General features: G+C 42.2%; 5 protein-coding genes and 1 non-coding gene across 6 annotated transcripts; 4 read left to right on the top strand and 2 right to left on the bottom strand.

Moving 5' to 3' along the window:
- Nucleotides 1–8,581: 8,581 nt before the first annotated feature.
- On the bottom strand, nt 8,582–12,914 carry Rab27 (RAS oncogene family member Rab27). Its single transcript, XM_031982488.2, has 5 exons — nt 12,770–12,914; nt 12,562–12,632; nt 12,185–12,299; nt 11,559–11,671; nt 8,582–11,227 (listed from the first exon to the last, which is right to left on the bottom strand). The coding sequence occupies exons 1-5, from the start codon at nt 12,911–12,913 to the stop codon at nt 11,044–11,046; spliced, it is 627 nt and encodes a 208-aa protein (XP_031838348.1). The 5' UTR covers nt 12,914; the 3' UTR covers nt 8,582–11,043.
- Nucleotides 12,915–13,776: 862 nt separating this feature from the next.
- Nucleotides 13,777–17,318, bottom strand: mal (molybdenum cofactor sulfurase). Its single transcript, XM_031982483.2, has 7 exons — nt 16,609–17,318; nt 16,356–16,512; nt 15,623–16,282; nt 14,591–15,564; nt 14,316–14,513; nt 14,035–14,252; nt 13,777–13,962 (listed from the first exon to the last, which is right to left on the bottom strand). Exons 1-7 carry the CDS (start codon nt 16,700–16,702, stop codon nt 13,777–13,779), a joined length of 2,487 nt encoding a protein of 828 aa, XP_031838343.1. The 5' UTR covers nt 16,703–17,318.
- A 144-nt stretch (nt 17,319–17,462) lies between these two features.
- On the top strand, nt 17,463–17,544 carry TRNAS-GCU (transfer RNA serine (anticodon GCU)). The gene has a single exon. It is a non-coding gene; the product is annotated as a tRNA-Ser (tRNA).
- Nucleotides 17,545–18,211: 667 nt separating this feature from the next.
- Nucleotides 18,212–19,240, top strand: LOC116429490 (uncharacterized). The gene is made up of 2 exons (XM_076366846.1): nt 18,212–18,347; nt 18,428–19,240. The coding sequence occupies exon 2, from the start codon at nt 18,520–18,522 to the stop codon at nt 18,853–18,855; it is 336 nt and encodes a 111-aa protein (XP_076222961.1). The 5' UTR covers nt 18,212–18,347; nt 18,428–18,519; the 3' UTR covers nt 18,856–19,240.
- Nucleotides 19,241–20,114: 874 nt separating this feature from the next.
- Nucleotides 20,115–21,930, top strand: LOC116429488 (uncharacterized). The gene is made up of 3 exons (XM_031982486.2): nt 20,115–20,145; nt 20,482–21,446; nt 21,603–21,930. The coding sequence occupies exons 1-3, from the start codon at nt 20,134–20,136 to the stop codon at nt 21,631–21,633; spliced, it is 1,008 nt and encodes a 335-aa protein (XP_031838346.2). The 5' UTR covers nt 20,115–20,133; the 3' UTR covers nt 21,634–21,930.
- A 1,097-nt stretch (nt 21,931–23,027) lies between these two features.
- LOC116429483 (nucleolar protein 16) lies at nt 23,028–24,121 on the top strand. The gene is made up of 3 exons (XM_031982480.2): nt 23,028–23,225; nt 23,301–23,622; nt 23,695–24,121. The coding sequence occupies exons 1-3, from the start codon at nt 23,125–23,127 to the stop codon at nt 23,818–23,820; spliced, it is 549 nt and encodes a 182-aa protein (XP_031838340.1). The 5' UTR covers nt 23,028–23,124; the 3' UTR covers nt 23,821–24,121.
- The last annotated feature ends 3 nt before the right edge of the window (nt 24,122–24,124 follow it).

Genomic DNA, 24,124 nt, shown 5'->3' with positions numbered 1-24,124 from the left:
CGGGCCGGGAACGTTTTATTTCGACATTATAAGCTATTTCACTTTGAAATGGGACAAATGGAATTGCAGTTCCCATCTAGCAGCGGTCTGGCATGCCGTTCGGCCGGCCGGCCGTCTACCCGGTTGCCAGAACTCGTTCCGATCCAACTCGTGAATATGATTCCCGCGAAATTAAAATGTTCGCCCCATCGATCGTTCGATCCCCACGCCATCCAACGGCCGCCCAGGCCCCCTTAAGGAGCTATTCGAACCCCCGAATAGTCCACCCTCGACTCTCTGAATGACGTCTTGATCTCGACGATAGATACGGCCGCGACCTCGTTAAGTCGCGATCGATGCCTCCCCGACATTTGCTCCTCTTCAACCCCCGTCGCCGGTGATTTGTCGACATTTTATTTTTCATCGAGCACCGCGCGCTGATGATCCTCTCTGTGGAGACTCTTTTTTGGGATCGGTTTTCTTCAATGGTCGGGTGCTCTCGAGAAGGTAATGACAAACGCTGGTGGATTTGGAGGATCTGTAGCGTGGACTTGGTTTCTTTTCATTGTGCGCTCGGATTTGAATCTTTGCGATCGAGGTGTGTGAAGTTATAGAGACGTGGATCGTTAGTTGTAGGAATTCAGATGTGGAGTTTGATTCTTCTAGTTATAGTTTAACGCTAAAATTACCTAGCAGTTAAATTGATTTTTGGAAATTTCTCTACGGGAACTTGAAGAGTGCTTCTATTGAATCTTTACTTTATAATTCAGTTTGCGTACTGTTAAAGTTCTTTAACCCCTTGTTCTACAACGAGTGAGACTTGTGGTGGAGATTTTCAACATGATTCAACAAATAAATATATTACTCAGTTCATTCGAGTGCAAAGTAAATATTATTCCTCCGTAATCAACTATTCTACTTAAAAGGAAATATAGGCATAACACATGCTTAGAATTTTTCTCTTTTTCCAATAAATTATTAATGACGTGGTCGTATCGATCAGAGTTGAGAAAGAAATCATAGGCCAAGGAGTTGATAACCTCAGGAAAATATCTATTATCTTTTTAATAATTAAAAAAAAGAAATCAGGAATAATTTGTCTGGCAGTTTCAGTGTTAAGTCTGTTGGTTTTTGTATCTATTGAGACTAAGGATGCAATCTTATATTTAAATCTAATTAGAAACATAGAAAACTGACACTTTGCATCCTTCGCTAAATCATCGAACCCAGTGCTCTATTTCACTTTCCACTCACCGAAGCGACCCGTAATTTCATCTGATCCTTGAATCGTGAAACGATCTAGCCGCAACGATTCCACGTTGTACGATCGAGTGGAGGATCGATGTTTAGACGAGGCCACGGCTGCCCTCGAAGAGAAGAATTCCGGCTCCGTGGCTCGTACGTTTCTGCTCGGTTGATGTTCATTCCCTTCTGTCTCCGGGGACAATGCGATACACTCGATTGTTTCACCGGGGATTCCGGGGCATGAGAAACTGGCTCCGTGTGAGAAACTGTGGCCCGCGACAGAGAAGAATTCCGCAGGCGGGTTGGACAAGCCTGGGACGCTAAAAGAATCCCCTGATATCCATCCGAACGGGGAGATGACAATCCTTTATTTTCCAGCTCGTCCTGCGACGAGATTCTTCTTCCTGGGAGGACTGATCTGATTGTCCAGATTAAAGTACGAATAAGAAATCCCCTGCATGCTAAATTGCTAGCATTTCAACTAACATTTCGTTGAAAATGTAATCAGCTGAATCTTAGTTACATCAAGGACACTATCTTTGATCGATTTCTATGAAAATCAGAGAATCCATCCCAAAATTTCTTCAGAACTAAACAATACAGTATCCTCTAACCGAATTCTGACATCAATGAGAGTAAAACGTCTTGTCCACGCTGAATTAGTGCCATTCCAAGCAACGTACATTGAAAATGCAATCAACGAAATCTGAATTGCCCCAAAGACACTATCTCCAATGGATTTCTCAACGAGGAACCAAAGCATCGTTCGCGGAATTGCTTCAGAACCGATCGACCGATCGCCTTCTGACTGTACTCTGACACCAACCGTGCCTAATTGCTTCGAGAGCTGTTGACCCATTGATTCCTGTCTCCGTCTGTCGTTTACCGAATCGCAATCACTCTCTTCGAAGACGTCCGACAGTAACTCGCCCGCGATCAAAAGGTCTCGGCTGGCTCTTCATCGGGAGTCGCGTTATCCGCGTTTAATTGGGCCGGACAGCGTGTTACAATCGATACCCGGAACACGTTTTTGTAAAACGATTAATGACGGAACGTCAAACGCATCCGACAAAAATCGACAGGACCCGCGCGTTTTTCTTCTGTCCTTCGCTTTTTTCCCCGGCGAAGGGGAAACACGGTTCCCAGCGAAATACCATTTTTCAACGGTGCTCCCGGTCGCGAAACAAATTTCCCGTGCGCACGGTTTAATTAAAAACTCGACCGTAATACCGGCGGCCGGCGCTGATTCGAATTCAAAATACGCGAGAATTGACGAACTTTCCCGCGAATGGGGATTAACGAACGCGCGCCAGGTGGTGCGCGCCGAGACGCGTCTCGATCGGTTCGGGTTTCGCGCGAAATGCCGATTAACGTCCCGAACGGGCACGACGAGTCGCGAGGAACTCCGCGCGAAGGAGCTCCGATAAATCGGCGACGAGCTGATGTCGCGCGCGACAACCGGTTTGCCGATTGGGACATCCAGGGAAATTCCGCCGCGATCCGCCTACTCGAGTCCCCAGTTGATTTCCATTTATGGGTTTCTGATGGCGCCAGGAACATTCGCGCCGGGCGTACTCGAAGAGATCCGGCCGCGAGACCCATCGACGATCGGCGAACGTTTTATCGAAATTGCGAGCTTCACGGATATTCGCGATATGTAATATTCCCGGTGGAATCTCGATCCGCGTTCGTCTAGCGGATTCGTTTGACAGAAAGTTTCCTTCGCCGTTAGCGGAATTGGTAACGTTTCAAAAGGAAGAGCGGTTTTTACGCGGACGGGAAATTTTTACACGCGACGTTATCGCTCGTATATTCCCCAAGGCGATCGCTTTATTTCGTCGCGTACCGCGCTTGCACTGACCTTGCAGCGATCTTGAATTCCCGGTTGAAACGGTTCCGATCGACCGAACGAGAATTCCTTCGACCGCCCCGTAAGCGTGCGAAAGCGATTCTCAACGGCGAGCTTGATCGGAGCGAATCAGTCCAGACGTCAGTCAGAAAAAAATATGTTTCCCCATCGATGCTGAACGATTTCCTATCGGCGGCGATATGCAAATGGCAGAATTTTTATACGCGTCGGTCCCGGTCATTTTTCATTCGCCCGGACAAAAGCTCGCGGACACACTTTTTTCCCCGTCCCGATACTTCCGGTGGCTGTCGAATGCCGGGGATTTAAATATCGTCACACCCGCGCCGGGACGATCGGCTGATTTCTCAGTCGGAAAATTTCGAGCGCGCGTCGCCAGTCCACCGCGCCGGCAGAGCGCATTGTTCGCTAATGCAAATCGAATGTAAACGAGCCGGAGAATTATTATTCGAGCCAGAACGGGACGTTCCCACGAAATCGAATATCCTCGGCGAAACGTTGTTTCGTCTATCCAGCGAAATAAAATCACAAGATCCTTCATTCCTCGGACCTCCATTTTCAGCGTCCGTTTTGAACCCGCTCGCGTTAGACAAGCAACAAGAATAGCGATCGAAAAGTAACTTCTGGTAGTCGCTTAGATAAACAGACTACAAAACAATCGAAAACAACCCGCAAATTCAATGAGAAACCTTCTACCCATCGACAGGACACCAGTCTTAATCAAAATGGACCCTAAGTTCGCCTTCCAATCGCCAAGAAGGTCTAGTTTCCGAGGGTTAATCTGCTCGAAACAGTCGAACTGACCTACCTAGACCATTAAACAAGGTCCCCGCTGGTGGATGATGCTAGAATCTTCGAGGAACGTTGCCGGAAAGACTACGACGCCGAAATCTCCCATCCCGGCGCGATGGCAATCAGTTTTAATCTCCGGGAACGCGTCGGGCTGGGATAACGAGGTAATGCGGACAGGGGCGGGGTGTGGCGAGCAGAAATTATTCTTGTCTCGTAGAAACCAATTAAAGATTCCTCGTCTCCGCGATGGGGGCCAGGTGGCCCAAGGCTCTCCGTGAGATCGGGGGACGGCGGGGATCTATAGAAGCCGGCCCTCTTCCAATTAACGTCACGTCTCCGCCGGGATCGTTATCCTTATCGGCGGTCCTTTCAGAGCCCGCGAAACGATCTCGGAAAAAGTCTCACGATCCGCGAACGCGGGACCGCGAGAAAACTCCGGCCACTTCTTATTCCACTTCCGCTTTGTTTTAGGGCAGCCCGGGGAACCGTAAACGGCGGAAACTCGGCTCCCTGCTTCCGGATGCGACCGACCGCCACCCTTTCTTCCTTCCGACGAATCCGTGCCAGGATTCCGTGGGACAATGGGAACGTTTCCCGGGAACCGTTCGCGCTTACAGGTGATACTACGTTTACAGGCTGACCTGATCGTCGCTCCTCCCGCTGGGAAGACGATAAAAAGTGTAATAAAGGCGCGGCGATACTCGCTACTCGACGCTACCCGCTGGGTTCCTCCCTGGAGGGCTGGAATCGAGTGCGGAACGTGTCCGGAGTCATCGGAATTCGAGGAGATTTGAATGTTCGATGGGTTTACTGGAATAAAGTAAACGTGTTTGATGGTGTTTCAGACTAGGTGTGATTCTTGTTAGTGATTTGCTGTGATTAATGTTTATTTGGGATGTTCCTGTTGATTTCAGTAATAATTAGAGAACTTCGGGTGTAAATTGGGGCAATCGAGAAAGGATTGCTTTCGTGATTAATGTCTTCCTATTGAAGCTTTCTCGGTGCGATCGTAGTTAGTAATTTTGTTAATGACAGCGAAGGGTTTAGTCCTAAGTGAGAAAATGATAGCCAGTAGAAGCGAGTCGAATATTGTACGCAAATATGTAATTGTTTTCTCCCGGCCAAGCAAGAAATATCCAACGTCGATTTTCAACGAACATGGAACGTTAACTCCTTGATCGAATGACTATTACGATCGATCGAGTGCTTTCAACGGTAACGTTGTTTACCATTTCCTTCTGCCAATACTATAATCTGCGCGGCACACATTGTTTCAGGTTGATAGATCGGAAAATAATTCCCATTCAATTCCCGTCGACTTCGGAACAATTAGTTTTAAGATCGCCTTAACGAGAGGGGTAATTAAACCTTTGGAATATCGTTCCATTGTCTCGAATACCGGCTAACGCGTTAACAAAATGTTTGCCAACGCCATTGTGCCGGTCCGCGTAACAATGGAGGAGGTTTTTTCGGTGTGCGTTCAGTCGAGTTTCGTTGCGAAGCGTGGATGAACGTTCTCGACGAAAAATGGCTCCTTGTATTAGGAGTGCAGGATGGCTGCGGAGGTACCGAAGAGCGAGAAAGGCTTAGACGAAGATAGAAAACACTGCCACCTGCTGCAATCATGCTATCCTACTTGTTCCTCCCGAATATTACCAAGGAAACAGAACGACAGTGGAGGTACGTCAGACGAAGAACAGACTAGAAAGTGTTACGGGGAATACTCATGGTCCCTGGAGAATGACTATCTCGCGAATGGCTCTCGTAGTCCAATCGAAATGAACAGAGATCCGACGTAGTTAGCGTTTCCTACAATACTGACTTTATTGTGTCTTTTCAGGGTACTTATATACATATGTTCTCAGGGGAGGGTTTTAAGCTGTCTATGAGTCAATTGCTTATGTTGTTTTAGAAAATATTAGGTAGGGCAGGATTTGTCACGGTATGACCCAATGTGGTAGTCATCACTGTCAGGGTGGTTATGTTTGTTTGTCTGCTACAGACTCAGTGTGGTAGCCATCACTGTCAGGATGGTTATCTCTGTTTACCCGTTACAAGTCAGAGACACTCCTCGGTCTTTTTCATTATATTATCCTACTCCTTTCTCTGCGATATTAATAAAAACGCATAACGATAACGGCGGTCTCGGCATTAGACAAAGCTACAGCTAACTTTCGTTCCTACTATCCTCATGCTTCAACTCCTACGTTAACAGGGACAATACGATAAACTGTTTCATTATTGCTGCAACTGTCTGTCACTTCCAAAAAGCAATCCGAACAGTCCGCGTGTCTCTGAAGCTAAATTATTCGAAGGAAATCACTGAGTATTAGAAACAGATGAAAATGATGTACAAGTTATTCGTCTTATACGCTGTCCAGAGTATTGCCCCGATAATAGAACGCGAAACGGCATTAAAAACGTCGGGATGATCTAAGGAGCAAAGTTCATGATAAGTTTCCGAATTTCGGTAACATTGTGGAAGTTTTCCCTTGCAATTTGTACAGAGATTAGGTTTAAGACCGATGCGTCTTAGTTGCTGTCCTCGGCTGTTCCCCGTCCGCGATACGGTATCAACCGGAAGTTATGAATCAGCGGGAAGACGCCACTGACCTAGAAAACGGGAGTTCTGTTACGATGGCCGCTGTGTAATTTCGCTTTATCCGCCGGACCAATATCTAACTGAAATTGTTTCCCTTTTCCTGACGACCGCGGGATTCCGTGTCAGGGAATCTGAAACAGCCACGTGTGCGGGATTCCCCGATCGATCCGTGTAATCAGATCTGAACTTATCCATTAGGTGCTTCGGGCATCGAGATGCTCGCGTGGACCGATAGTTCGGTGCATTTTAGTGGTCCAATTTTCTGGGATGACAATGCTCCATTAGCACTACCGAATTCGCAATGTTTGCATTCGATCTCGGGGATAATCAATTCTAAATTATCTTGCAACATTGATTTCTACAAAAGAATTAGATGACACCATATTCTATTAAAGACATATTATAGGAAACATCTACATATATATACTCTGATGTAAAAAGAACTTGTTGACGTCAAATTGAGTGGAAGAAAAGGAGAAAGGGAAGTGAGAGCACCATGCATCTATTAACTCTTGATTATTATGAACAAAATCAAATAGAAAGAATTGTGTCATACAAGCAGGAAGCTCCACCGGATTCAGAGACCCAGAGCGAACTGAGGAATTCCGCGTGCCCTCGTTCTTTTATAGACCACTCGACTCCCACTACTCCGTTGCGCAGAAACTTGCGCGAAATGATCGATTGATCCAACAAATCGAAAATCTAATTCACCGATAAGTCTATTACTCCTAGCCGTTTGATCGCTATAACGATTCCTTTCCATTTCATTCGTTGAAGTTGAACTTTGCCTAACAAATCCACGTAAAGCCATTACTCGACACTGAACTGAACGCCCTTCCGCAATTAGATCTCTAAAACAATTAAACCCAAGGTTTAATCATTTTTACACGAGTACCGCGTATATCTGCGACAACGACGCGAACAATTCGAATAATTGAAATGTCTCCGGCACCGGAGTATTCCCCGCAAAATGCAGCGAACGCCGAGAGCTGTACAGGCCAAGAACCCTAGCGTCTCGCGGTAACTTCCGGTCAACAGTTCTTGACACCAGGCCTTCGAGGAAACTCGAGTTCCCAGCACCTTGGGTTGAATTTTGTGCGCGCCGCGAGACGAGTGAATGAAGACGCAGCCGGAAACAGCGGCGCGGGGCCGGCGAACGCGGTGGAAAGAGGAACCGGTCGGTGAACCAACCACGGTCGGATAAATAGCATCCTTTTGATAGTCCTGGATCGCGCGCTTTGAACGGCCCTATCGCTTTGTCTAGCCTCCATCAAGTGAACTTGAGGGACCTCGGAGTAATAATTACTACGGCACAGAGGGAGGACCCTAACTGCCGGTCTCAAAGTGGTCGTTACCGGTATCAACGGCGCGTCGGAGACAAAGCTAGGAAAGCCTAATCGCTCTATTGCCAACGTGCGTTCACCGTGGCAAAGCGTGGTCTAAATATCGAAGAACGTTTGGGGATGCAGCGTCGATATAGTATTAGGTCTAGAGAACGAGTACTCTTTGTTGCATAGAACCCCTGACAAGCTGGGTCGTTTGCTATGTGTTTCGTTTATAGTTTTCATTGGTTACGTGCATTATTGACGAATAGCGAATTAACCCTTTGCGGACGAATGTCGACATTTCGATCAGATGAAGTGTTCATATTTGAAATATTGAGTTGCAAACGAATGACTTAATTACTTGAATAGTAAGTGATCAGTGTATAGTTCACATATGAACACTAGAACTACGTACCAGTCAAAATGACTGATTTCGATTGTTTTGTCTCACAATTACTGATATCTTAAGAGCATTAAATATTCGAAATGATCTTGAAAATAAATAGCTATTGTTAGAATTTTTATGGGGATTACATATCAGTCGTATTAAATCCTCGGTAGTTCTAGTGTTAAGCATTCGATGTATAATTTAGCTTCAAATGTTGCAAGCTTTGTGTACTTTAGAGTCTTCGTCCGCAAAGGGTTAGTAGAAAAAACGAAGAAGGATGAAAGCTAACCAGTTAGACCTGCTCCCTGCTGAGAATCTCCTGTGCAACGGAGAGTACACTAGTGAAGATCAAAGAATTAGGATTAAGGGTAGCTAGGGCAGAGTACATTTAATTCTTGCTCTTTATTACTCGATATCGTGTTAAGTACATACAGAAATATGCTGAACGTACGGCACAGTTTGCGAAAGCTGCCCGACGACAGTCGGAGGGTCATTCTGTTGAACAATGATCGTAGACCTTAGTTCGGAGAGAATCGAAGTTTCGCAGTAAAAATAAATTTCGCCCGCGGGTAGCTAACGCTGGTCGGGCTTAAAGGCAGACGTACTCGTAAACAATAACACCGGTGTGTATAAATAGCCGGCTAATAACCGGGCGGAGGTGGTCAGAAACTCCGATCGAACTTCCATAAAGGAAGTTTTCCCCGCGGAAACTCGGGCTCAAGCGGCCTGCACTTTTCAACCCGCTCGAGTTATTGATGAAACCAAGTTTCATCGCCCTTCCCGATGCTCGAGCCATTTTCCAGACTTTTCCTCCTCGCCGGCGCTCGATCGGTTTGCATTTGGCCGCGAGCCTCTCGGAAGGAATAATAGGAACTGCGAAAGGAACACCTGCCATCTGCAGGTCCGGGAAAATGATTTTTCGCGCCTCGAAATAGGCGGAGGGGATGGAGCTGAGAACATTCAGAAACCGAAGCTAAGTATCTTCATCCCCTAAATTCCTATTGAATGACGGTAACCGGAATTAATCGTGTTTGGCATCTGAATCGCGATTGTTTAATGATCATTGACAACGAAGAGACAGCAGCTGAACGATTTACGATAATCCTTAAAGCATAGACATAGCCACGAACAGTATCGCGCAACAGTTAGTCGATAAAGATACTTTTGTCAAATGGTTATAAATAAATATGCGCCGAGGCTATAACCGTCTCCATTCGTTCGGAAGATTAATCAGTTTTAAGAGATTCTCTCGGTACAGATGACAATATTAATTGAAAACTTTAACTACCCTGATTTATAGTTGTACTGAACGAAGCGTCCCGTTGGAAATAGTTGATTCCACTCGACGTGCCACCATTTTCGTAACCTCAATCTCTGATAGAAAACATCTAGCGAGTTACTATATCGTTTTGTATACACTCAACAATTATATATATATAAACTGTACTTGATAAACTGTAACACCTTGTAAAAATTGGATGAAGTAACACATAGTCTTCGTAATGCGAGAAGTTCAAATGCTAGGGAGTAGAAGTCCGTGATATATCTATTTTCCTCGAAGCTAATTGAAAAATGGATTTTCAATTGACGTACAATGTTTTTCCATTAGAAGATCTGATAAAAGATTTACTGTATAGTTTGGACATAGACTTCCCAGCATCTGTAATCTCTCCTAGAATCATTTCTTCGACTTGAACACACAACACACGTATAAAAGTCAAGATGAATAACGTGTAGGATCCTCGGCATGTAACTGTACCGTATCCACGATTAATATATATATATATATATATATATATATATATCATCAAATACTCAGTATAACGACAGTACAAACAGGTTTCGCGTGAAGAGGTAACGGAGCCGCACAGTTTGATTGTTTTCCGACGATAGGACACTTACGGCTAGATGTATGAACTTCGATTAGACACAATAACAGCATCAAAAATACTGTCGCGACGTTTTTGGTGACCCCCTCGCGATGCTTTGGAAGATCACGTTGCATCGCAGGGTGAAACAACCATCACAACCTGAAGCTAGCTTGAAGCTGTCATCAAGGGATGATCGACAAAGCGGTTGACAAAAGAAGAGTCTTCCCTCCGACAGCTTCCAAGAACGGACGTTCAAAATACTATCCTGTTCGGCTAACTGTAATTGTACATAAAATAGTCGATACTTTTTGTACACGATTGTTCTGCATGAAAATACCTCTCGGCGCAACAACACGTTAGATACATAGTCGAAAAATCACCGACACCCTGTCCCGAGTCATAGCCACCGTATCACAATCTTTGGCGAACGAAGTCAGACCGATACGCATGTAAATATGTATGTATTACAATGTATATTGAACACGTTGTGCGACCAACAGTAACAGGCGAATCGCGGTACCGCGAAGGATGAAAGACAACATGCGTCAAGAACAGTCCTGTACCAGAGGGAAGCGGCAATGGAAGACGACAGTACGTGCGTGGATACGTGGAACATCGTAAGTAGAACGACGCATGGATGTGCAATGCACGAAACAATTCGTTAAGCTTCGTTCGAGAACGAAACCGGAAAACTTCGATCGGCGTACAATCGTAAACGTCTGATGCACCAATGAACGTTGCCCGCGGCAATTACTAGGACTTCAATCAGATCTGATCAACTTGGTGCACCCAAACGTTTGAATGTACGATGGGTATCTAGCTTAGTACCCCTTTTCAACTCTTCGAACGCTAGGAGATTCAAGTATAAGATTCATCGGTTGAATTGCCTTTAGCTGAACGAACACTGAAGCCGCCGAACATTTTCATCTTGATGTCGGTAGCAACGGTTCGCTCAACTACGTGTAAGGACACTGTCAGCAGTAGCATGATGTGCTGGGCGGTGGTGTGTCGCGCTCGTGGCAGCGCAATACTTTCTGATGAGGCAGCAATGATTTGTCTACAGTGGTCTCCATGCGACGCATCACCCGGTCCAGAAGCACCTCCACGGCGTGCGCCACGTTTTGCCCAGTCGCTGCACTGGTTTCCAGGTAGACCAAACTGGGGAGTACAATCTGGTCAGAGCCAGGGGCTTTCAGTGTCTCCTTTGGAGAAATGTCCTGATAAAGAATCACGTGTGCAGACTTGTGGAATCGCGCGCTACAAACGCGGCAGTCACGATTCACATTTTCATATCAGGGCAGTTTCCGTTGCTGTTTGTGAGTGGCCGGGAACACGTATGTCCGGTTTAGATAACAAGGAGAGATATGGAGCGAATATAGTTGGGAATGTGGTAGAGGTATAGTTAACAATGGTCGTGAGCGACCGATTGATTTCGTTCAGACTGAAGTCAGGACGTTTCTCCAAAGGGGAATCTCACTGAATTATTTACCCGTGCTTCTCTGCTAACTCCCGTGCCTTCTCTTCGCTGACGACCCGCTTGTCTTCCAAATCAGACTTATTTCCGCAGAGAATTATGTCCGGATCATCGCAGTATCCGTGGGTCTATGCGTGTATAGATGACTTTATTAATGTTACAATTCTTTTCTTAGAATTATTCGATCGAACGACAGTTTGAGTTGAGAATGATTGGTAAGGAATTTTTGCATTGTAAATTAAGTGATATATTATTGTGCATGTTTATTTTTTTAAGTGAAGTACATTTATTGTATTTGCGGATACAGTAAAGATATACGGATTTGCATATGGTTCTTTTATTTTTTTGTTCTATCAGGAAATAGGGTTTATTATTTTTTGTGTCATATGAGAGATTTATAGTGGGTGTGAATGATTTTAATTATTTGAAAGTATTTATGGTCCCATGCACCAGTAAGTTACATTGTAACTCAGAAATATATCATGCATCATGCAGTAAAAAAAATTAACTATACTACATATTGTTAATAACTAAATACAATTATACGCTCTACTAATATGTCAACCCAAATTATCGTTCGATATAACTACTCCACACAAGATAAAATGTTAACAACTACATTATTAATAAATGATTAGTACCCTAAGTTGTTCCAGCCAATTTCTTACTTCAAGGAATGAGAGCTCATTGGTCAGATCAAAAATTAAAAGAAATCCCATGGAATCCCGGTAAAATGCAGTTGTTAAACTTCTGAACCTAAATATTAATAGCATGAAAGCACTTGTAAGTAAGTACAATAATTATCCCGTTCATTATCTATGCTAGGGAAAATATTAATAACAGCTTTCAAGGACATACACCAATATATGCGCATTAATCCATACAACTTAACTATTTCTAATATGAATTGAAGTGTTAAAAGCTTATAATTAATGGCAGTTGTTATTAAAGATTACTACTACTACTAAAATAGAACTATGTAAGATGATTTTATGTAAGTAATTATAAAAACCATTACCGCTCTTGGCCAGCTGTATCCCACAGCTGCAAATGCACACGCTGTGTTCTACCATTTGCTGTCTGGTATATCTACAATAGATAATCACCCTAACTTGTCAGTAATAACATATGTGTCTTAAGATTATTTACATATATGAACTTTAAGATATGCCTGTGTAGTCCTGCATATAATTTATAAATTTTTAAGTTTCAAATGAATAACTTACCACCCGTTTTTCCTTAAAATCAATACCAACGGTAGACATAAAACGAGACTCAAACGTGCCATCGGTATATTGGTAAAGCAAACTCGTCTTGCCAACTCCGGAGTTCCCAAGGGCCAAGAACTTAATTAAATAATCGTATTCCATTTTCGAGAATCGATAATTCAAACTGTCGGACGTTCTTATCAAAAATGGTACTTCCCCTCGAGATATTAAAAAGCCCTTTAAACATGACTTAAAAAACACTCCTTTCTCGGAAGAAAATTTTGCATTTTCATTGTTTAAGTACAAGAAACATGTGCGACATTAGACACCTGTTGCCTGCGTATACAATTTTCAAAAGATTCGCGCGTTACAAAATGAAACACCCGGTATATGGCACCGTCTGTTGTCTTAAAGAGGAACGCCTTTACAAGGGAAGATATAATGCAACAGTCGGGTAAAAATCAACGCACCGTTCTAAATTCACGAACTACACTGAACTTCGTTCACAATGGTGTGCGACAGGTGTGCATAGAAGAATGCCACGGTAGCGAGTATTTAGATATATCTGCAATCCTACCAAACTAATGGTGAAAATGTAAAGAAATCTCCGGTCTGGAAACAAAATGGCGACTCGTTAAGCGAACTTATCATTGGTAATCGCATAATTCTACTTATACGCGTATAAAACATAATTGGATACCTTTTGATATATCTTATATTTACAAAAGCCTTTTACAATATTTGTACTTCTTAGATAACTAGAATTTACTTCTAAAATTCTACTTTATACTAATTCCATCTAAAATGAAATACATGTCACATAGTATAGTACATTTTAGTACCGCGTCCAGTGTTACCACAACCTTAAATCTTAAGTTCCTAAATAAGTACAAAAAGGATAGAAAATGGTGAAAATACAATAATGAATGGTTTATGTGCATGGGATAAATTGCGCTACTAGTGTACTATGACATACATATGACATGTTATGAGGAAAGTACTATATTCTTGAATCATATAGAACATCATGAAATAGAAACAATGTCCCCAATAGTAACGATTCCATCTTCTTGAGATTCTTTGGTCAAATAAATACCAAACCTTAATTTTCCATGAAATTGTTCAGCAAGTGTACGTAATGGTTCTATAGTTTTTGTACCAGTCATTTGATCAATACATATCATCTGACACCGAGTACAAGGTCCCATTACCTAAATGGAATAAATTATTAATAATTTAAAACTGCATACTTTATATTTAAATCAATTCTATATTGCACATACCATAAAATTATTTTGTCCAATGGATACATGTTTCCATTGAATTTCTTCAAAAGCTTCACAGCCACTTACAATCATATTTCCTCTAAACCTATGTATAATTGTGCTTTTTTGAACTTCTGTATCAACTACTTTGTTACTTAACCATGATACACTTGCTTTGTTTATCAATAGATATTGAGCTTGACTAGAGTATGATAGTTCAGGTTTATTATCTTGTGCTTAAAAAAAATTCAATTAAATAATGCTATTGTTTGCAAATTAATATTGTTAACTTATTATACCTTTTTTTTTACTCTCACTATTATTTTGCCGTATAAGCCTTAAATTTGGTAAACCTAGGGCCAAACTTAACCACTCAGATATGTCTGCACCACAATCTATGCCTTCTACTTTATGCCCACAAACTCTACTTTGACATAAAGTTCCCTCTATACTTTTTGCAAAGGTATTATCTAATGGGACATTTATTGTAGGCATTCCTAAAATGCATAGCAATTATTATGCTAAACGTTAAAGTGACAAGATAATTAATGTGTGCAAGAATTAGACTTTACACCTGGATAATTTAGTTCCATAATCCTTTTTTCTGTCAATATAGTTGGCTTTAGCAGACACAAATTGATAAGATGCTTTTGTGTTAAACAAGTACCAGAAGATGTAATAATCATCCATTCTCTGTCATACTGTAAACCTTTAGAGTTTAATTTCCAAGATCCTGTTACTTTATAAGCACCACATGACTTTATTGGATATATGTATAGTTGTTCTAAAGTGCATTTCTTTTTAGTTGCACTACTGTCTTCTCTTGGACTGAAGAATTGATTGCTATTCATAAAATGAATCACAGACTCCTTGATACTTTGTAATGTACTAGTAACTCCATTGGTACCATTGTGTTTTATGTAATCTGTGTATTGTTTATTGATATTTTGTTGAAAATATTTCTTGTGTAAAGTTGTTTTGTAATTCTGCCGCCACTCTGGAACTTTATATATTTCTGGTTTATCTACAAAACATTCTTTGATCATAAACAGCAGAGTCTGTACATCATTAAATGTAGACATATATCCAAATGAAATTCTTACAGCCCCTGTTGGTCTGCCATTTATTATGTCTGCAGCACCTCCACAGACATATCCTTCATCATAGTTCTGAAGAACTTCTTTATTTGATAATGCTAAATGTCTTTGACATGCACCAGGATTACAGAAACACCCTACTCTAAGATGTATTTTAAATAGAGCTGCCATATTTAAAACTTCCATATACCCTATATATTCTCCACTCGAACGTATAAGATTAAATGTGACAATACCTCCCTGCAAATCACAGTCTTCATAAGTTGTATCAGAATAAAGTTTTACAACTGGTTTTCCATTATTGTGATGAAGTGTCAACAAGGAATTATGTACAAATTGTGCAAGTGAGAAAACATGCTTGGAGATCTTCTGCATGGTAATAGATGACAATATATCTAAACCATGTCTCAATGATGCTATAGAGAGATATGGTACAGTGCCATCTTCAAACCTATAAACATAATCAATTGAATAAGACATTTCATGTCGCGAACAGCACAAATTAATACCTTTGATGCAAGTTTTGACGCTTGACATGGAACATCTCAGAACTCAGTGAAACATCTACAGTGCCACCACCGTAATAAACCTTGTGTAATACATTCCCACTTGAATTCTTTACTAATAATGCACCAATTCCAGTAGGATATCCAAACAATTTATAGAAAGACACACATATAAAGTCTGGCTTGTAAACAGACAAATCAAGGTCATTTGTGGGTACAAAGGCAGCAGCATCAAGTAGGACATACCACTTAGTGGATGTGTCAGAAGTTATGTTTGACAAAACCCCATTATGCGTATAATTAATCCACTTCAGAGGATATTTAAGTCCTGAGAAATTGCATTGTGCAGGGTACACAAACAGTGAATTACTTTTACCCTCCTGTTGTGAGGGGCTCAAAGAGGTCATAGGAGACTTGAAAATATCAAAAGCCTCATCATGCTTCAAGCAAGTCACTTTTGCTCCTCTTTGAGCAACGACCTCTCTCATACCAAGTACTGACGTATGATTATCCTGTGTATAAACAAAATGCCCTGTCTGTGCATCATTTGTCGCCTCTTCGGCAAACAGAAATGTATCAGCTACAATCTTCAAAGATCCAGTCGCGCCGGATGTAAATATCACGGTATAATCATCCGAGGACGTGTGAAAATGATTTAATATCCTGTAAGAAAAAAAATTGATTAGCATGCGCATACATCGGTATGCACATACTTCGATGAAGCTAGACGCCTTACAGATATCTCGTTCGTTCTATGACATCCTGAGTCATATTGCTCGCCGTTCCCACGGAGTGCGGATTCGCATAAAGCGTGTTATGCAAATCGGCGGTAATATTTTCTATCTGCGAGTCCGAGTATAAAGTTGCTCCTGCGTGGTCTAAATAACATTCCTCTGGAATCAAAAGAAATTCAAAACACGTCCATCGTTTTCCAGCATTCCTTAAATCCGGAACGGACGGACGTTAAGTTAATAAAAAGGGGTAAATACCATTAATCCTCGAGAAATTGTTTTCGAGAATCTCCGCGGTTTTACTGTCGTAGACGGACGTATACGATGTTGTTATATTTATGGTACCTTCCATGACGACGAAAGTGGCAAGACGTCGTTCGTAATGTTCAATGTTATATGTACGATGCCTATACTATGACTGTGCATCGAAACGGGACATAGAAATACTCGGCGAACCGTTCGCGTGGTTACCTAATAGGAATTGCAGCTATTGCGCTCCTCGTTTCTGCGGCTTCCGAGACCCCCGACGGAGGATTATGATTCACTTAATTTAACTTGTGTCAGCGGCTACAATACTCTATCTATATTTAATGCCCAGTAATCATCACGAGTGGCTTGCAACATCCTCCTCGTTATAAACACTGTTTACGGGACGTAGGAGAAGAAAACATGTGATAATAGTTTTAGAAAATGGTAGGAAATAAATGAGCGAGATAATATTCACGGGGGGATTATTAAGTTTGATACTGTGGCCAAAACGCGAGGCTATTAAGCGATTTCGATTCGTGATATGAATCGTAAACCTGTTTTTTGCTTGTCATGCAGTTTCTTTGTAAATATTACGACATTTAGAGAGACGATACGCTATCAATTGATAATGGAGACAGAATACACACGCGTTTATATAGTACGATTGCATAATAGAACGAGTCTCGGTGAAGAATCGATTGACACGCGTGCATATGGAAGAAACGCGCGAATGCATTTCGCGATTTACCGAGCCGATAGAGAGTAGAATCGTTCGCGAATAAACGGAAAGTGAGAGGTGATTTGACGCGAAAATTTGGCAATCGAGAGCAAATCATGAACTTTTAGAAAGTACTTTCATATCCGACGAGGTGGCCGAGTGGTTAAGGCGTTGGACTGCTAATCCAATGTGTTCTACACGCGTGGGTTCGAATCCCATCCTCGTCGGCTTCTGTTTTGCCATTTTTTCCCTTCATTTTATCGAATTGTTGTGTTACTCATTATTTTTCTATAAAATTTATCACATTGTTTTTATAGACAAAAATTTTCTGCATCTAAGTTGAATTTATTGCGGATCAATAAACCGGTGAACGCGGTTTCAGCGAACTGTGATTAATTTATGGAATATTTTCGTAATCACGATCGTCGATCAAATTGATAAAACCGTGACAAGAGAATGTGGAAGAAGGTTAGGATGGAAGTTCATATAGACGTGTAGTTTTGACTTCATATTTTGATTAAATATGAAGAGCCTATCGAATATGTAAAACGAGAGAGATTTATCGTGGTAATTGGCAAGGATAATGCGAAATACTAAAATGGGAAGACCTCCGATACCAGACACATGGGGCAGCGAAAATGCATCGCCCACGAGGTCTTACGAACTAATTCGCAATGAGTCGGTTATGTTTCAGCCTAAATATATACCAGGCGAGTTTAAACGACCTGGAATGTTCGAGGAGCACATTACTTTTAAATGCACTATTTTGTACACGATATTCATTACATCTATGTAGACCACGACGAGTTGCTGTGCTGTTCGAGAGACTACTCCCCAACAGCAGAGTTCCTCCAGATGACGGAGCGTCTCATTAAAAGCAAATCCTTGTCACATCGCGACTCCAAGACCCTAAAAAACCTATACGTTCGCTATAAGTCCATTAAGGGTTACGGTTCAACCGAGATCGTTCATATGGAGAAGAGCAAAAACGGAAGCGCCAAGGGAAGTTCATCAGCTTTGAAGCAATCCTGTACGGACGAAAGGAAATAAGTAAACGAATCGTTTAGAGAAATGCAATTTATATTCCCAAAGGTCCTTATCCCGGAATAGAAATCCCATCAACGTCGAAAGAAAACGAAACGTCATCGATAGAATCCAGCGAGTCCGACGAAGTGGACGAAAAATCGGTACAAGACACGCGGATGTTAGATGAGACCGAACAGCATCAGATTCAACCGTTGACCGTGGAAGACATCAATTTAGAACACACCTGCGACCCGGACATTTTCAAAATCGACAATGTCTTCTCGGATTTCTCGTTGAGGGACATTGGACTAGAGACAAGATTCAAGAAGAAGATCAAGAAATGGGCGACGAAGCAGAGGAGAGAGTTGTTGCAGAGCAGTTCAAGGGAGAACCAGCAAAGTAACATCCCCGTGGACAACCAGCCTGATCAACATATAGAGCAAACGACTGAGACGCGGAGGAAAGGACGATTGAGATCAGTGAGCTATAGCGAAGGATTTCTTTTTCAATAATCGAGGGACCTATTTACTGTCCGGCTGTCCTCTATTTTTAGATATGGAAACGCATGACAACGGACAGGCGAGTGGACACGTCGGAGAAGTAGAAAGTCTCTTTCCCTATGAAAGACCGTTTTACAGGCGAGATTTGAATCGGGACACAAGGTTACGCCATTGTAGATCGCTTCAGGGTTGACCACGGTCTCGCCTACGAGTCTCTATGGTAGCTAAACGCCGCGGGGCGGACAACGCGACAGCCGCTTTTGTCTAATAATGTAACCAGATCACCAACACACACGGGCCGGTGCGACGGTTACGCGAAACCGGTGCAGACAACATATATGGCTTTATATGTCAGTGCCACAATTCGGAGAAAGTGCGTCCTTGACTGGTCTTACAATATCACGGTCCGGCATTGGTGTATGTATCGCGTTACATAAACGAAGGGAAGGACATAAAACAAGAAAAACAGGAACGCGTTACCCGCGTGACGTAGTAATTGCTCCCTTTCGCAGTTCGGGATAAGCGAAGGTTGCGAGGAAAAGGTTGACGCCTTGCCGGGCGGTGGGGTGCGCTGCCCGATGGGTTTCGTGGTCGAGTGACATAATCGGTGAACACATTAATTGACAATTACTGCTGTTTCGCGAAACTATGAAATATATAAACATGCTTTCCCTAAACTTACATTCTTAGCTAAATATTATCCAGTGGTAAATGATAGTTACGAGAAATATTTATATTTATTGAAATCCTTGTTGCGAGGTTCACACAAATATATCGAATATTTATGACATCATTGGGACAAAAAGTAATTGATCCAAAATGATTGACGTCATAAGGCGAGAACCAGTAGCTTCCAAGCTAGTCTTTATGGAATAACAAGCGACCTGTACGGACTAATTAAGGTTCCCTCCGATTGAAATATAAACCGTTAATTATCGATTGCGTTTTAATGATGCCGCAAACACGAGGCAATCGTTCCTTACGTACACCCGGCGAATCGGCGATCTTAATTACGTCGGGACCACGCCTGGAATTCGTCCATGTCCTCTTTACTTTGACTATCCTCCTCCAACTTCGCGCTTTCTATCCTGCTCCCATTAATGATTCCACAACAGAAAAAAAGCCCGCACGGTACAGTTTCCCTCTCCCCCGATCAGGCGTGTCCAATCGCATCGGGAACAGTGGCACCCAAAATTCGATTGATCCCCCTTGCAACCTTACTCGCATATAAATAGTGGGCCTGGCCCCGGTTTTGGTCAGAGCCGAGCAACTCTTTCAAGCGAAAGCAAAATGGCATTCAAGGTAAGCATCCGCGCTGCGGAAGACCGCGCACCCTCAGAGTTACGGCGTCTCTCGTCAAGAGAACAAAGAACCTCCGACGTAACGGAGAAGGAGCTCTCTGTGCCATCCAAAGGGACATTAGAAATCCTTGGCAAAACTTCTAACGATTCCAATTAGCCCGAACTTTTCCCTTCGGACGAGTTTCTCTGAATCATTACCTCGATCTGCGTTCGACCTCCTCCAATTAAAGTTTCCAGTCTTTCCTACGACTGAATTCGAGTCTCTCACATTATTCCTGTGATCTTATCAAACTATTGTAACACGATGCATAAAATAATACAGAAAATTTCCTTTCAGTTCGTAGTACTCGCAGCCTGCTTGGCAGTAGTCCGTGCTGGAGGACCAGCGGCGTATGATATCGCCACGGCGTCCGGAGACCTGAGCAGCGTGGGTTTCAGCCAGGAATCGACCCAGAAGGGTTACGCCGGCCAGAATGTGATCTCCTCGTACTCTAGGGCCGAGGATAGCGCCCACTCGTCCGTCCGTGTGAGCAGCCACAGCATCAGTAACGATGCTCTGTTGAACTACGACATCCACCATACTCCCATCGTGAAGGCCGCCATCGCTGCCCCTGCCTATCTTGCGCCGACCGCCGCACCACTGATCGCCAAGACCTACGCTGCCCCGTATAGTTACGCTGCTGCTGCTCCACTCGTCGCCAAGACTTACGCCGCCCCGGCTTACGCTGCCCCAGCTGCGCCATTGTTGACCAAGACCTATGCCGCTGCTCCAGTTGCTCCTCTCTTGACTAAGACCTACGCCGCTCCAGCACCTCTGATCGCCAAGTCCTACCTCGCACCCTCTCCTCTGCTGGCCAAGACCTACGCTGCACCGGCTGCACCCCTTCTGACCAAGTCCTACCTCGCACCTGCTTCTCCTCTTCTGACCAAGAGCTACGAGTACGCTGCTCCCACTCCCATCCTCGCCAAGAGCTACGAATACGCTGCCCACGCTCCCATCATCGCCAAGAGCGCACTCCTCGCATCTGCACCAGCCTACAGTGCATCCCTCGCTGCCCCAGCGTACGCTGCTTCAGCCTACGCTGCCCCAGCCTATGCTGCTCCAGCTTATGCTGCTTCAGCCTATGGTGCTCCTCTGGCCTCTGCTCCTCTTTTGGCCAAGACCTATGCTGCTCCTCTTCTTGCCAAGTCTGCACCCATCATCGACTACGCTCCTCAGGCCCACATCTACTCCAAAACCTACGAACACGCCGCTCCCTTGGTGCACACCGAGTTCAGTGGTCTCGGTACTAGCTACTCCTGGTAAATTCGGTATTCTTGATCGTCTCCGTTTAGCCTTTCCAGTATTTCCGGATCACTGAGTTCATGCTCAGCTGATTTGTCAGTGTGCTCGGTCAATTCGAATCGAGTATCTAGTTGGTATCCTTTAGGAATTAAACAGACTGGTTTCGCTTTCAGCATTAGTTCACTTTGTCGAGGTACTCGATGAACCTTTGGCTGTAATGCGGAATGCCTACTGGGGATATTAGTACTTTGAAATGGAAAGGTTAATGGAGCGGACTGCACTGATCTGTGTGCATAGAATCTCCAAATGTTTCGCGACTCCTCCCCACTTTAGATCTATTTAATTGTATTGCACGAATTGCGCATACAGTTAGGTGTTTTTGTATACATGTGTAGATATAGGTGATTGTTGAGCGTACGCGTATGCGTCTAACACGTTCCCTATGATTGTTTATCCGAATCGAGACACCACTTGTTAAAATTTTATATGTGCACTCAAATCAACGACAAATAAATCTTAATTTTTTAATTAAACTTGATTTTACTGCCTCTGTTCACCCATGTGTGTTAAGTTCATCGATATTGATTTACATCTGCAAAATATACAAGTAGAAGTAAATTTTTATTCGATTCATGATCAAGTCTACACCACGCATTTCATTTGTTTCCTAAAATCAGCATAAATAACTCTCTCTTGGTTCCTTTGAATTGTTGTAATATTTGATTAATAACTGTTTAATATTTATTACATAGCAGTAGTGTGAAAAATGGCAAAAACTATTTAATATTGTTTAAAACTGTAGACTTTGTACCGACAAGTCGTAAACATCAGAAAAAGTCTGTATAACTCATCTCACATTTATATTGCAGCTATTAAATTCCTTTTACGGTAAATAAAAGCATAATTTATTCGAGATTCACTAAAGTTGAGAAGGAAAACGCATTTTAGTCGAGTTTGGTAACTCGTTTGCATCTTTAGGAAAAAAATAACCGCGATTCCACCACTTATGCGTCATCATTGGTATGTTCCGTACGGAAAACAAGATGGCGGAGGTTACCTCAGATAAGAAACTAAACAAGTTTCGTAAAGTAGGATTTTAACGGAAAATCATAACAAAAGACTACCTTTCATCAATCACGATTCATGAATAACAATGGGGGCAGTCTAACACAATCGCCGACGTGCTCGAAATTCATTATGCCTCATGAAAAGACGTTCTTACACATAGTAATTGTAAGGAATTTGTTCTTTGAGGTCAAGAAGATGATTTGCATACAATGAACAACTGACAATTGGTCAATTCTTACGAAATTTAGGATAAGTTCGATGCAAATCGTCTTCACAAAACAATCACCTTTCAGTAACTGAATACATGTTCCCTATTGTGTTGCTTCTAACTGTTTAAGGTGTCTACTTTTGTTTAAAACATTTCATAACGGAAACACATCATTTTCTCTTTCAGTTACCAGGAAATGATGCGATTTCTCAATTATTCATTCGTACATATTCGTCGATAGTACAGATTCTAGGGTCGTCATCCATGATTTGGTGAATTATTTCCACATAGGGTATTGGTTCTGTGTAGTGCCTAACCTGTAGGAAGATATTGATTCTGTACAATATTCAGACGAGAGTTTGAACGAATAAATTCGGCGTCTGTTTTAGAAAAGCACGTGGGAGCTTAGAACCACCAAAATGACAAAAATTAGAAAGGTGAAACGTAGGAAGAAGTTCCGCATGAATGTAAATCGCAAAAGACTAAGGAATAAGTTAAGGAAATTACCTAATATACAATGGTGGGTATTATAACCAACAAGTATCATGTTTTGACATTATTTTTATTCAACCTAAAGTTAAGTCTTTGTTTATAGCCCTCAGTTAAAAGATTCATGGGAAGTAACGATGTCCACTAGAACTAATTTGAAGCAAATGGGACTAGCATATGATGCAAATGAAGCTATAAAAATTCCAAATAGTAAAAAAGAAATTATTGAAGATGCTAAGAGTAAAGTTGTTGACCCTGAAGATATGTCGGATCAAGGGGAAGATGTAGAAATGGAACCTACAAAGGGTCATGTTGCTAAAGAATTAGAAGCTGAGGCCAAAGCTCCAAGGCAAAAGATGTTGAGGTTGCCAAATAGTCAAATATATTTCCTTACATATCTTATGGATAAATATGGAGAAGATTACAAGGTATTGTATCTTTTTTTATAAAAATTTATTTCTAATAGAAGAAATTGTTTCTTATTCCTCTTATTTTTCTAGGCAATGGTACGGGATAAGAAGAACTATGATCAATTGACGTGGAAACAGATACGTGCTAAAATTAAAATGTTCAAGCGTATTCCTGAGCAATATAACGAGTACCTTCAAAGTAAAAACACTCAATGAGTAGTTTTCATTGTGCTTAGTTAAACCTGTTTGAAGTATTTTTGTGTAAAAAAATAGATATGTGAAAATTGTGATGTAAGTATATGCAAGAACTGTGTCAAGAAAAAGGTTAAAACATTTGTTTTAAAGTGAAGGTAAATACTTTTTATATCGTTTATACAATACTATACATTGATAATTAAAATAGATCTATATTCTCATTTGTATCATTTCTAAACATTTAACACTTTGTATATCAATTACAAAGTCAGTGTATAATTTGCATTGTATATAATTAAAATAAAAAATATGACAATGTTTATTA

The sequence above is a fragment of the Nomia melanderi genome, chromosome 1, assembly GCF_051020985.1.
Source record: "Nomia melanderi isolate GNS246 chromosome 1, iyNomMela1, whole genome shotgun sequence".
Taxonomy (NCBI): Eukaryota; Metazoa; Arthropoda; class Insecta; order Hymenoptera; family Halictidae; genus Nomia; species Nomia melanderi.
This window is presented reverse-complemented; position numbering and strand designations above follow the sequence as displayed.

Excerpts from the sequence above, each read along its gene's own strand:
- LOC116429490 (XM_076366846.1), top strand. The coding sequence starts at position 18,520 with ATGTTAGATGAGACCGAACAGCATCAGATTCAACCGTTGACCGTGGAA.
- LOC116429488 (XM_031982486.2), top strand. Across the intron at positions 21,447-21,602 it reads CTCGGTACTAGCTACTCCTG|CATTAGTTCACTTTGTCGAG; the intron begins GTAAATTCGGTA and ends TTTCGCTTTCAG.
- mal (XM_031982483.2), bottom strand. The coding sequence starts at position 16,702 with ATGGAAGGTACCATAAATATAACAACATCGTATACGTCCGTCTACGAC. Across the intron at positions 16,283-16,355 it reads ATAGAACGAACGAGATATCT|GATATTAAATCATTTTCACA; the intron begins GTAAGGCGTCTA and ends TTTTTCTTACAG. Across the intron at positions 13,963-14,034 it reads TTGGACAAAATAATTTTATG|GTAATGGGACCTTGTACTCG; the intron begins GTATGTGCAATA and ends TATTCCATTTAG.
- Rab27 (XM_031982488.2), bottom strand. The coding sequence starts at position 12,913 with ATGGAATACGATTATTTAATTAAGTTCTTGGCCCTTGGGAACTCCGGA. Across the intron at positions 12,633-12,769 it reads ATTTTAAGGAAAAACGGGTG|ATATACCAGACAGCAAATGG; the intron begins GTAAGTTATTCA and ends TATCTATTGTAG. Across the intron at positions 12,300-12,561 it reads GATACAGCTGGCCAAGAGCG|GTTCAGAAGTTTAACAACTG; the intron begins GTAATGGTTTTT and ends ATTAATATTTAG.
- LOC116429483 (XM_031982480.2), top strand. The coding sequence starts at position 23,125 with ATGACAAAAATTAGAAAGGTGAAACGTAGGAAGAAGTTCCGCATGAAT. Across the intron at positions 23,226-23,300 it reads AAATTACCTAATATACAATG|CCCTCAGTTAAAAGATTCAT; the intron begins GTGGGTATTATA and ends CTTTGTTTATAG. Across the intron at positions 23,623-23,694 it reads AATATGGAGAAGATTACAAG|GCAATGGTACGGGATAAGAA; the intron begins GTATTGTATCTT and ends TTATTTTTCTAG.